This window comes from Pagrus major, chromosome 15, assembly GCF_040436345.1.
Source record: "Pagrus major chromosome 15, Pma_NU_1.0".
In the NCBI taxonomy this organism is placed as follows: domain Eukaryota; kingdom Metazoa; phylum Chordata; class Actinopteri; order Spariformes; family Sparidae; genus Pagrus; species Pagrus major.
Genome location: NC_133229.1, coordinates 3,878,449 through 3,892,351, shown reverse-complemented (window position 1 = coordinate 3,892,351; position 13,903 = coordinate 3,878,449). Strand labels below are relative to the sequence as shown.

Below are 13,903 nucleotides of genomic sequence, written 5' to 3'. Positions count from 1 at the left end.
TTAACCAAATTTTGTGTGCATTCTCTGGGGGCATGAATGTGTAATCAAGTGAATAATCTGATATGCCATATTGATTAGTATGCATGGGCATGGTCTATCACATATTTGCTCATAACTCAAGATGAGCAGACTCATTAGGTGACTTTGCTCACCTTTGTGAAGACTTAAACCTGCTTGTCGCATCTTGTGGCTTTACTTTTGTTAATTGTAAAAAAGTCAGCTTACCATAGATTTTGTTGATTTGTTCATTATTCATCATTTGTTATGTAAGGCAACACAACTATTTTCCACAACATAGCCTAACCATTTTTGGACATGATTATAGTTTCATAAATTGTTCCATGCACTGTTAGTTTTCATTTACATTTAGCTCTTTAAGAAACACGAAGATTGCTTTGAATTACCAGTTCCTGTTTCTCAACCTGTCATGTCTGACTGAATGACTAATTATTGTGTGTTAAGTGTCAGTTAGTGTTGTTGTAATGAGCAATGTATGTGTCCATTTTGCAATTCAACTAATCCGTTATTAAGTTATGTTTTTAAGCAAGTAATCCATTACTTTCAGGAATTGGATGCATTTCCCCGTTCCTTTTGTTGCCACAGTAAACAGAAAAAGAGAATTCCCCAATGCATGCACATTGTTTTTGTCTCCCCCTCTTTTTGGCAGTACAGAGCCACCTTCGGATGTGTAAATGAAGTTGTGTTGTGTCAGTGCGCAGGTGTAACACAATTAGCAAGAAGGCTAAATCAGAGAGGAAACTGGTTCTTTAGTCACATGTCAAAACATGCTGTATAGTAAGCCCAGTATTCCCAAACTACATGAAAAATGTGGTTTACACATTCAAAGTCAAATAATATGATTACATTTCAAACTGACCTATAAAAAGATGTAATTAAAGACAATTAGGTACAATTAAGGAGGACATGCTCTTCTGTTAACCAGTGGAAACAAGGACAACTGGAGAGGGCATTTTCAAACTGCTGGACGCCTTCGTAACATCAAATGGACTTTGTGGTCAAAATGTTTGAGCATCTGTACAGATGGCACAAGGGCCATGACGGGGAAACACAGTGGAGTGGTAACGTGCATCCAGGCGGTTGCTTCCGACGCCACTTGGGTACACTGCAGCATCCACGGGAGGCTCTGGCTGCCAAGGGGATGCATGCCACCTTGAAGGATGTTTTGGACACTAAAGTGAAAATGGTGAACTTTGTGAAAGCCAGGTCCCTGAACTCTCGCATATTTACTGCATTATGCACTGAAATAGGTAGCGACCTTGAGACATTATCACTGCACAGGGATGTGTGCTGGTTATCAAGAGGAAAGATGAGTTTAACATTTCCTTTATGGATCATAATTTTCACCTGTCTGAACTTAATCTCGGATTACGGGTCTCTCTGCAACCATATTCAACGTACCAGATAAAGTTGAAGCTATGTTAAAAAAGTTGAAACACTGGTTAGACTGCATGAACAACAAAACAGAGATCTTCCCGTCCTTGCATGATTTTTTGTGTGCAAATCAACTCATTGTGAAAGACAGTGTAAAACTCAGCATAACAACACACCTCACCCCTAAATTCCACCAGATCCGTGTTTGAGCCGTCCCCGATCCGCCACAGCAATGGAGCTGATAGGTTTCACTCTAGTCTATGTGTGTACTTCTACTGGCTTCGGTAGCAGTTACGCAAGGCTTCTTTTTCTACCGGATGCCGGAGCACGGCGCATCAATTCAGCCGAATTCAGCACAGAGTAGACAGGAAGTCAGACACCGAAACAACAACACACCATCTGTTAATTTTCATAATAAAACAGTCCGTGTTGATGCCAGCTCAAAAATCTCAAAAAGGAGATAATCCAAGCACTTCTTCTAATCTTTTGGTTGGGAACACTAACCTTCTGTCTGTTTGTTGATGTGATTATAAAATAAATGTATAACTGGAGTCGAGCGTGATTCTGTAATTATCGCAGGAACTCCTCGATCTCGCAACTCCAGCTATCCGGCTGCACTCAAAATGCAGATGGTGGGGGTTAAAGGAGGACGGAGCACAGAGGAAAACCGTAGCGGAGCCATTCCGCAACTTACATGCAAACCAGTGGAATTCCCGGGTCAGTGAGCTTGCAGCCAGCTGCACAGGTACTACTCCGAAACTGATGAGTCGGACAGTTGGATTTGTTATCCCTTTTCTGATGTCCCTGCTGCTTTACCAGCATCTGAGCAAGATAGCCTCATTGAAGTCTCAACAAGTGGATCCATGAAAATTGAATTCAATCAAAAGCCTCTGCCAGATTTCTGGATAGGACTGGTACATGGCTGGAGGTTGCACTCCGCTGCTCACTGCTTTTCCATCGTAAAGTGTTGCTGAAGGAAGCTCTGGCTTTCTCATGTGCCACAGTTACTAAAAGGAGCAACTACAAACCTTTGGAATTTACCTTCGCCTAGACCACAGTCCTAAACCTCAGTTTTTATGTTTACTAAACATGTTCTGGGTCCAGTGGAGACGCTGCGCAACCCAGCCTCTCTCATCAGCCTCTCATCCCTGCAGAAGTGAAGATTTTATTCAGGAAGAAATGGACCGCTTTCTTCACCCATGTTGACTCCACTGTTTCCTCCACTAAACAGCCATAACAGCCACCGTCAGCCTGCTGATAGAACGCTAGTGGCAGTGCCAATTATCCACGCAGAGGAAACAAGCTGGATTAAATTGGTGGACGGATCACATGCTAGTTGCCACCTGTGCAACATTAAAGAAAGAGGCTTCATTAGTGTCTGGGCAGATACTAGGTATTACTGTGTATTCATTTAAAAGCTACATTTTGTGGGTTCTGTGGACCACAGAGTCCTATTTGTTGCTGCTTTACACTGTAAAGTATTGTGATTGCTGTTTGCCTTTCTTTGTGCTCATCACAAGCTAATTTGAGCTTCTCTGCTTTGTTGATTTAAGTGTTAGTTTTGCCGCTGTCTAAGGGCACAATAAACTGCATTTCTATCTGGAACAAAGACCGGAGGAAGGTTATTGAGCCCAAGTTCATCCACTGGCCTCCGAGTGATAGAAAAGCAAGTATTGTGTCTCGCCATGGTTGTTACCTCCATGCTGCTCTCTGAGTCGTAGAGTGCTCTCTTTTTTTCTCTCTCTTCCCCTCTCTCTTTCCTCCCGATTAACCCCCCCCCCACACACACACACACACACACACACACACATCCAAGCACTCCTCTGGTGAGCAGATTGCTTGGAGTTAACTGCAGTTGTGTGTGATCATTTTTGTATATGTGGTATGATAACAGCTGGTTGTGACAGTCATTTCCTTCATTGTTCCTTTAATGTTACATGTTTTATAAATATTTACATTTTAAAGTGAATATCCTTTTTTTGAGACTGTTTTCATGTTTGATTATTGGTCCCTGATTCCAGAGTGGTGCCCTGTAATTATGAATTTATATTAATAATTATATTATTTTAGAAAATTGCTGTTAGTAATTATTAATTGACAATGACCAAACCTGTCCTACCAGTGTACCAACACAGGTCTCTGTAAGATTCAGCCTAGCTTCAGAAATTTTTGGGGTTTAGGATTTTTTTTTTCTTTCTGTCGTTAGGGTAGTGCTTGTGAATCACCCTTGAAGAACTGTCCTTTTCTTCAGCTGAAATATGTTACAGTGACATCTGGATTAGTATCGTGCCTTTAAGCATCAGTCAGTGGTCATGTCATATTTCATTGCATCACTCTCTTTTTGCCTCTTTATGCCTGCCAGTTCCCATCATTCCCAGCTACCTGTACAACCTAGATGAGTCAACAGACGTGGTGTTGAAGAACAACACTCCATCCCAGCAGAGTCCTCCGGGAGCCTTCCACAACATCGTGTCCTTATACGACAACACTGTGAGGTCTTTGGTCTCCAACACCACAGCCATGTCTACTGACCTGGTCCCTATAGTCCCCACTGCTACAGAAGTGCCACAGAACTCCTCTGACTGCCCCCAGTCCAACAGCAAGCTGCTCAATGAGAATGTCAAAGTGGGAATGCTGTTTGCCTCCAAGGCTACCATACAGCTGATTACCAACCCCTTCATAGGGCCACTCACAAACAGGTAGAATTTTCATCATCTCTTTTTTGTTTCTGTGTAGAGGCATTCTTTATGTAGCTGGGGGAATTAGCTGGTTAACTGTCTTTACAGGGAACCTAGAACATTATTGTTGCTGATGTAATAGCAGCCTGGAAATTCATACAACTTAGTAAAGGAAATCAAAATCCATGTAGTTGTTACATAATGAATGGAAATTCTGCATTTTACTAGCCATTTTATTCTAGCAAATGAATTTGTTTATATTCTTATTAAGTCACAAACTACACACAGAGAACAACATGAGGATAGGTACATATGTATGTCAGCTGGCATGTTTTCAGTTTCTTCCACAGCAAAAATGCATTAATACAGCCTTAATTTGCCTTCAAATTCACAGAACATCAGTCAAATGAATTTGACTAGCTTTACACCACTATTCAAACAAAGACAGAAGTCTAACGCACTCAATTACGTTTAAGTAATCTGTCAGAAAATGTAACCTCGCCAGCAATGAGTAGAGCTTTTATATATGAAAGTCATACATCTGATTCTTTTCCACAAAAGTAATTGAAGAAGTCTAAACAATCATGTATTTTGGAAAATTATCGTAATGTAAAGAACCTGACTTTTCAGCTTTCTGGTTTCGAAATTTACTTCACAAAGTGACAGTTGTAACAGATACCATGACCATGCAGTATGTAACTTTAGTGTTTAGGTCAATTCAATCCATGTGGGGAGTAATTGCTATGATAGTCTTATCTGGCATTTGATAAAACTCCAAAAACATTGTAGAGGAAATAATTACATTTAAAGCAGAAAAACTGTATGACAGGTTTCCTTAAAGGCAACACAGGCTTCCTGTAAGTCAAGGCCCAAAACTGTGGTTCAAATTTTCTCTTGTGTTTGGACAGCCAGCCAGACGTTAATACAGAATAACATTTATGGTCTTATCTAAGGCAACATCCAACACAAATTGAAGCAGAAGATCAGCAACAGACTCCATTTTCATGTTCTTGGAGGAAATCAAATGCTGCATATGGTAAACATGTCAGTGTAATGCAGTTTTGAGGGTGTAATGTAATGTCTGCTACAGCAGATGTAATACAACTGAATCAAATCGAGCGGAATTCCTGATTATGTGCTTTTGTACGTTTGTGTGTGCGTGCGTGCGTGTTTTCCTTTTGCATGGACAGCTGTACTATGTATGAGTAACTGAGCTTAACATACGAGAGTGTTGCTGGATCTGACCTTTGTCAATAAACAAAATGCCTTCAAAATAAACTCGTCTTTAAGCTTTAAAGGGGCAGTTCACCCCAAAATCACAGTTACAAATGTATTACTCTCACCTGCTTTTCAACCATCTAGATTGTTTTGGTGTGAGTTACCGAGGTCTGGCCGTAGAGATGTCTGCCTTCTCCTGACTATAATGGAACTAGATGCTAGTCGGCTTGTGTTGCTGGCTGGACTTAAATGAGTAGTCACCTATTTGGGCAGCAGCCAGTGCTGATGGAATTGTTCTTTGGAATTGATGAAATAAACTTACATTTTCCTCAAAGAAATTTCCTCCAGTCCAAACAGGTGCAGTGGTGGACTGGCCATCAGGCATGCCACTTACCCATATATTCACCATTGCTCAGTTGTTGCATTATTTTGTTACACAGTAACAAAAGTAAATAAAACTTTTGGAGGTATATATTGATACTAAGATACAACATTTTGAGAACAATTCATTCTATTGGTGTAACAACCACAGATCTGTGTAGGCAAAGCATACTAAAAAAAGCCTTTCCAGCAGGTTGGAATGTTTAATTTCAGTTATTATCAATACAAAAAGCCTTTCATGTTTCACCATTTATTACAAAATTAACAAAAATATCAGTGCAATAGTGGACACTAAAATGCCACTCCTTTTTTAGAGGAAGGAATTTGCCTTGATGTCTGGTATATAATAAAGATTAAGATTAAGATTGTCTTTATTTATCCCACAACGGTGCAACAGTACAAATGAGAATCAGAAAAATATGCATAGAAATATTAAATAGAAAATAAATTTAAAAAACACAAGGTATTTACAAAAAACAATAAGATATTTACAAAAGCAAACAAGTGAGTGGAAAGTGACTGTTCATGTAGTGCTTGAGTTGAACAGTCTGATGGCTGTGGGGATGAATGATCTGCAATAGCGCTCCTTATACAGTGGGTGTAAGAGTCTGCTGCTGACAGAGCTGCTCAAGGCTTCCACAGTCTGGTGCAGGAGATGAGAGGTGTTGTCCATGATTGACGTCAGCTTGGCTAACATCCTCCTCTCACCCACCACCTCTATGGAGTCCAGTGGACAGTCCAGGACAGAGCTGGTCCTCCTGACCAGTTTGTTCAGTCTCTTTCTGTCCCGGTCCGTGCTGCTACCTCCCCAGCAGACCACTGCATAAAGGAGCTCTGATGCCACCACAGTGTCATAAAATGTTCATAGTAATGTCCTCTGCACCCCAAAGGACCTCAGTCTCCTGAGCAGATGGAGGCGACTTTGGCCCTTCTTGTACAGGGCATCCGTGTTGTCAGTCCAGTCCAGTTTATTGTTTAGGTGAACACCCAGGTATTTGTATTTTGCCACCATCTCTATGTCCAAACCCTGGATGTTCACTGGTGTGATCTGTGGTGTCTTCCTCTGGAAGTTGATCACCATCTCCTTTGTTTTACTGGTGTTTATATGCAGGTGGTTGCATTCACACCAGTTAACAAAGTCGTTGATGACCCCCCTATATTCCTGTTCGTTCCCCTTAGACACACATCCAACAATGGCTGTATCATTGGAGAACTTTTGGAGGTGACAATTCACGGTCTTGTGCATGAAGTCCGATGTGTAGAGGGTGAAAAGGAAGGGAGAGAGCACCGTACCCTGAGGGGCCCCTGTACTGCATAGAACCACATCTGAGACACAGTCCTTGAGTCTCACATACTGTGGTCTGTTGGTGAGAAAGTCTGTGGTCCATGCAGCCAGGTGTTGGTCAACTCCCGCCCCTTCCAGTTCACCCCTCAGAAGTGCCGGCTGTATTGTGTTAAAAGCACTGGAGAAGTCAAAAAAACATGACCCTAACAGTGCGTCCAGTGTACTCCAGGTTTGAAAGTGTTCTGTGCAGTAGGTAGATGATTGCGTCATCCGCCCCAATTCCGGGATGGTAAGCAAACTGAAGGGGGTCCAGGGTCGTGCTCACCTGGGGACGGATGTGCCTGAGAATAATCCTCTCCATGGTCTTCATCAGGTGAGAAGTTAAGGCGACGGGGCGGAAGTGGCCAGGCTCCTTAGGGTGCACAGACTTTGGAACTGGCACCACACAGGAAGTCTTCCACAGGACAGGGACTCTCTCCAGGGTAAGGCTCAGGTTGAAGATGTGCATGACCACCTCACTCTGCACAGTCCTTTAATACTCTGGAGCTGATGCCATCAGGGCCTGTGGCTTTTCTCGCTTTGATCTTCCTCATTTCCATTCTCACCTGCTCAGTTGTCAAGGAGAGGGGGGAGATGGGGGGGATGGGTGTGGTGGAAGGCTGGGGGGAGTGGGGGATGGTGTGGAGTCATGGGAGAGGGTTGTCGATGAAGAAGACAGGTTAGGGGGTAGAGCGGGGGTTGTTCTTGAGAGGTGTGAAGGGGGGTCAGGGTGGGTGGAGGGGGGAGAGGGGCTGGACTCATAACGGCAAAAAAAGTCATTTAGAGTATTTGCCCAGTCCTGGTCTCCGATGTCTTGCTATCTCCCTCCACCTTTTCCATGACCAGATATCTTCAGTCCTCTCCAGACATCCCTGGTGTTGTTCTGCTCCAGCTGCTGCTCCAGCTTCCTCTTGTAGCTGTTTTTCCCCTTCCTAATTTCCTGCCTGAGCTCCTTCTGGACTCTCCTCAGTTCCTCTTTGTCCCCCGATCTGAAAACCCTCCTCTTTTCATACAGGAGGGTTTTGATCCCAGAGTTCACCCAGGGTTTGTTGTTGGGAAAACACTGTACTTTCCAGGAGGGTACAGTGTTCTGCAAACAGAAATGAATGTAATCTGTGATGCAGTCTGTCAGGCTGTTGATGTCTTCCCCATGTGGGCTGCAGAGTGCTTCCCAGTCTGTGGTGTCAAAGCAGTCTCTCAGCCTTTCTCTGGCCTCCTCAGACCAAACCTTCACTGACTTTTTCTGTAGCGGATGTTTATTCACCACAGGTATGTAGTCAGGTAGCAGATGGACCAGGTTGTGATCTGAGCGACCAAGCGGGGGGAGGATGTGTGTGCTTCCTTCAAGTTTGCATACAGGAGATCCAAGGTTTTATTGTCCCTGGTGTGACATTTCACTTACTGGGTGAAGGAAGGGAGGGTAGAGGACAGGGGAGCATGGTTAAAGTCCCCGGAGATGAGGAGGAGGGACTGTGGGTGTGGAGGAGCTCACAGGCTGCAGCAGCATCGGCCGAGGGAGGGATGTAAACATTTGTGATGATTACATGTGAAAACTCCCTCGGAAGATAGTATGGCCGAATGCTAACAGCTAGTAGCTCAATGTCTCTGGTGCAGCTCTGTTCTTTAACACTGATGTGTCCAGGGTTGCACCATCTCTCAATAACTAACACAGCTATGCCCCCTTCTTTCCTCTTACCGCACTCTTCTGCTCTCCTGCCCGTATGATCTTGAAGCCTTCCAGGGTTACCAGTGAGTCTGGAGAAAGTACGCTCAGCCACGTCTCCGTGAAGCACATGAGGCTACACTCACGATACTCTCTCTGTAGCCGGGTCAGGGCTGTTAATTCCTCCATCTTATTAGGGAGAGATCTGATGTTTCCCATGATGACAGACGGTAAACATGGTTTCGTTTTTAGTTTTTAAAAGTCCAATAAATAGCAGTATGCAGACTGCTAAAGTTATAAACTGACCATCCATAGTTCCTCACTTGCAAGGTGGGTCAGTGCAGCAGGAACAAAAACTAAAGAAATAATCTAAACACACTTAAAACACTATAAAGATAACGTAAAAGACGGAGCTGCTGTAACTGGCTGCCTATCTTGCGCCGCCATCTTGGAATCTACCTAAATGAAGGCTAATTACTGCAACAGTCAAGAACATAAATAACATACTATAACAAATACTATAGCAAGTATGTATGTTTTAGACTCACAAAGCTACACAGTTTTGTGAAAACCTCTTCATCATGGGATGTGCAAAAGTTCACAGTATAGAGAATATATGTCATGGGATGATGGTCAAAGATGTCAGCTGATGTAATGTATAGAGACAGATGTCCTTTGGGGAGCCTTGTTGATGAGACCAGCTGCAGAAGAGAATAAAGGGCAGGGATGTAATTCATCACTGCGGGTGGTTGGACTGGAATTCTGGTCCTAAAAATACAACGATGGGGCAGGGCAGTTAGTTTAGTTCAGACACATTGTTTTTATTAGAACATGTTAGGACTGTGTTTATTATACAGTGTGAACAGTGATGTGATCAGGCTCAGATATATACAGGGTAAACAGTGATGTGATCAGATATATATAGTGTGAACAGTGATGTGATCAGGCTCAGATATATACAGTGTGAACAGTGATGTGATCAGGCTCAGATACAGTCTGAACAGGGATGTGATCAGGCTCAGTTATATAATATATCGCCAATCGCCCATCAGCTGAGTCCATCAAGGTTGGTTTCATTTTTGGCGATTTTTTTGGCGATTTTTGTCATTTTATTTTGTTTAATCAATGGTCTGCCTCCACAGAATTCAACATGGTACATATAGTTCATAATTACTATGTAGAGCATAATTCAAAGTGTGCGCGTATTGGAACTGGCAGCTTCACACATGATTTCCGACGAATCTTTCACAAAATGGCGGAGCTGAAAGTAACGTTAATTCATAAACCATATTTGAGAACTACATCAAAAAAAGATGTGTAGTTGTGCACCCCGATCATTATAATAGGACAGGTATGTTATCCTGATCTCCCACCTGTTTGCTCATTTAGAGGCTGTGAGCAAATGCGTCCTTCTGCAGCCTCGCCCCCTGCACCTGCAAAGCACGCTAAATTTTTTTGCCGCATTCATGTGGTGTCAGAAGATCCAAGTTGTTTTTCTGACATGAGGTGGCGTTCATGTGAATTATCCCATTCTGAAAGTCATTTTTAGATTTTTTCCAACATCACATGAATGCAACATCCCCCCTCTTTTTTTTTCTCTGCCACACACACAACTGCTGAATATATTGGCAACCGCCGGTTGATGGGCTGACGATGGCCGGTTGGAAATTTTTTACATATCGCCCAACCCTAATACAGTGTGAACAGTGATGTGATCAGGCTCAGGTATATACAGTGTGATCTCTGTAGTATTTTTAATGTTTTCTGTAAAGCCCTCTGTACATGTAAGATATGATTAGTACGATATTCAAGTTTAATATTAAAGACAGGATTTATTCATTATTTCACTCGGATGATGTCAGTGCTTCTGATCTTCAGCCCCTTTAGACTTACTTGTCACTGTCACTCAGTCCAATGCTTGATGCAGCAGGATCTTCAGGTCTGCGTTCACTTCTTCATGAGGGTAGAAGCCGGAGCTGCTCAATGTTCTTTCCTGAAGCAAGAACTTCATGATTTACTGACTGTACACAATATCTAACAGTAGCAATGCTGCACTGAGACACATGTAATAAACCTTGTAATGTCCTCAAAAATGTATAGTGAAGTTACATAACAGTCTCATAACTGTAATGCCAAGTCGATACAATATGATGAATCTACTCCTGGGTCCATACAATCGCACTTTACAGTCAACTGTTATAATTAAAGGCAACTCATAACTGACAGCAGAGCAAAAATTACAGCTAGTCAAAATAAGACTGCTATCTTATGATCTTCACGTGTAGAGTTTGTGTATACAGTCACACTTACATCATAGCTCACTTGGCTCAGCTTGAGCAATGCCACAGTAACAAGAAAACAGTCACATCATGCTAACTGTTACAGTTTGTGTTGCCATTAGTTAACTAAAGATATGTTTCAGTAAACAGACAGCATTAGATGTTAAAAGAAAAGAAAGAAGTCTTGTGTTAATTTTTTTACTCACCTACAGCTGTCTCCAGTGTTAGAAAGCCTCTACATAATGTACACCTGTTTAGTTTCTTTTACATCGCTTCTTTTCTCTGCTGCAGACATGGTTTCTTTTCAGGAGCTATTGATTGAGATGATGATAAAAGTTGTTTTTCTAACTAACTTACTGAGGCTGTTAACTTCTCTGCGAACTGATTAGCCTAAAATATCTGAAATTGTGGTTAATTGGCATGAATTAAAAATGATCAATCAAAAAAGCTGGCTGCATTTTTTTGCAGAACCTCCTGCGGCCAGCACCAGATTTGGTACTCCTGTTGTTCAACTGTTACCAGAGGATAGAAACCTGAGAAAACAATGCCACTTCCTGTTTTGGTTTCGCAATGTCAGATATGCTTCCTTTTTGCCATTTTCTTTTTTCCCGGGAAAAATCCATCCTGGTGGCAAACTGAATATCATAGTCAAAGTGAGGTTTATAGGGAAACAGTCTATATGAGAATGGTGTTGCGCTGTGGCTCTTGCTCTCGAGAGCTTTCTGTGCTCTTTGTGTCTATGGACACACGCTGACAAAATGTGTGACAAAATTCTCTAGTTGATTCAACAGCCCTGCAGTCGCCAGATGAGCGTGGGGGGCTGGGAGACCTGTTGGGATGTCCATTGAATAAGAACAAAAAGATGCACTGTAATGCTAATGATGTGTTAGGCCTCTGTCACCTCCCAAGATATGCAGAGGATGTTTGTGAACACACTTTTATAAACTGATTGTACCTCTTATCACCCGCCACCGCGTGAGGAATTTCTGATAAAAATATCAGAAAAATTATACAGCGCAATGACAATCATTTCTGCTGAAGATGTGTCACCTCAGTGTAATATGCATCTTGTATCTACCCACACCCAGTGAAATAGTCAAACCAAATACAAATATGATCACAGACCGAGCATATTTAAAGATTATCTATCATAACATGAGGTCATCAATATTATGCTTCAGCTTTTTGTTTTTCAACAGTACTGCATGGAAGTGAAGTAATATGGCTGGGGAACTAATGATTTAACAACGACAGGACAAAATATTTTAGTGTAATTAGCTGAAAAAGTTTTTTTTTTCTTGTTTGTTCTTGTAGTTATATAAATTTAATTTCTCATGCTGTTAGATTACTGTTGGACCACGCTGTCAGGTGTGTGCAGAAATCTGAGAGCAAACTGTGTTTTGTGTTTTTGTGATTAAACACATATTGAAGCAGAATATTTCGTTAGGTAAAAACATGTTGTGGATTTAGAAATGATTACATAGCTATTTTTTCCATACATTTCAGCTTCTGAAATTTTTAAACACTATGAAGTTACTTCACATGGAAAATATTCTTCAGCAGGTATTTTAGTTATAACAACCTCGACCTGGTTAAGCATTTCTGTGTTTATATGTGCAGTATTTAGAAATTCCACGATCTCTGGAGCATTCAAGGCGGACTCAACAGGGACTAGATATCATCATCGCTTCACCAAAAATTGCTCTAATGTGCCTTCCACATTTGTGGAAATACAGAAAAAATGAGCAAATCTTCATTGTTTTGTTTTGCGAAAGTTGCTTCTGACTCCTGTAATCTGAACATTTCTAATAATTTCAGAGCACTTGAAAAGTCCAAAAGTCAAAATATATTGAAAAAAGATCGATAATTATTATAATAATAATAATATAATAAATAATAATTTCCAAAATCCACAACATGTTTCAACCTAACAAAATATTCAGCTTGTTGGCATTTAGCCTTTCAAAAATAACATTTTCACTGTGGCAGAAAAAAAACCCGTTTGCTCTCGGATTTTCGCACGCACCTGATGGCGTAGTAATCAACAGCACGAGACTTTACATTTATATAACTGCAATAACGAACAAGAAAACGGCTCTTACACTATAATAGTTTGTCCCGGTACCACAGGAGACAAAGTCAGCCGCTCAGACGAGTGCTGCACACGCAGTTTTTTCCTTCCTGTTAAATCACTAATTCCCTGGTCTTATTACTTTCACTTTCATGCAGTACTGTTGAAAAACAAAAAGCTGAAGCATAATATTGATGACCTCATGATATGGTTGCCTAATAATCATTAAATATGCTCTGACACTCTCACACACGTCAAATACTGTATGCTTATAATACAGTCAGAACAGCTGACTTCACACTGAAGTAATGCTTCAGCTTCCATCATCACTGCTCGGCCTGGTGGATAGATAAACCATTGAAACTGGTTTCCACACATGGCGCTTAGAGGTGTTATGATTCGGCCCCACGTTCACTACGTCATCACTCTTCCAGGTCTGAGCATGACCCGTCACGGAACTGTTAGGGCCTCTTCAAGGAGGAACAGGAAGTTTTAAGAGGCTTCATCTGTGGCAGAACAGACTTGGCAGAAATGGAATATAATATTCCTAAGTAAGTTTAAATTGCTGTATAATCACCCGAAAATAAGAGTTGTGTTTTCTTTACCTTAGAATTAGCCGTTTATATCTACATACGGAGCGGGTCTCCCTTCATGGAGGTCGCCATGTTGTACCGCCATGTTTCTAAAGTAGCCCAGAATGGACAAACCTGACACTAGTTAGGGCCTTGTGCATTTTTTGTGGCCACCAGAAATGACCAGATTGGAAGACGAAGAGGAGTGAGTGGCTGCAGTTTCCTGCCAAACAATTTGTATTGTGAGAAGTTTAAACCACAATCTGATAAAGGATGGATGATCATACTTATTTTGTGTAAGAAAAATCACAGGAGCGTGAATTGT

General features: G+C 41.7%; 1 protein-coding gene across 1 annotated transcript in view; it reads left to right on the top strand.

Moving 5' to 3' along the window:
• Positions 1-13,903, top strand: part of slc18a2 (solute carrier family 18 member 2) — a 106,537-nt gene that overhangs the window by 23,606 nt on the left and 69,028 nt on the right. The window contains exon 2 of the mRNA XM_073482487.1: positions 3,755-4,091. Coding sequence (XP_073338588.1) covers positions 3,755-4,091 — 337 coding nt within the window. The remainder of the gene's footprint in view (positions 1-3,754; positions 4,092-13,903) is intronic.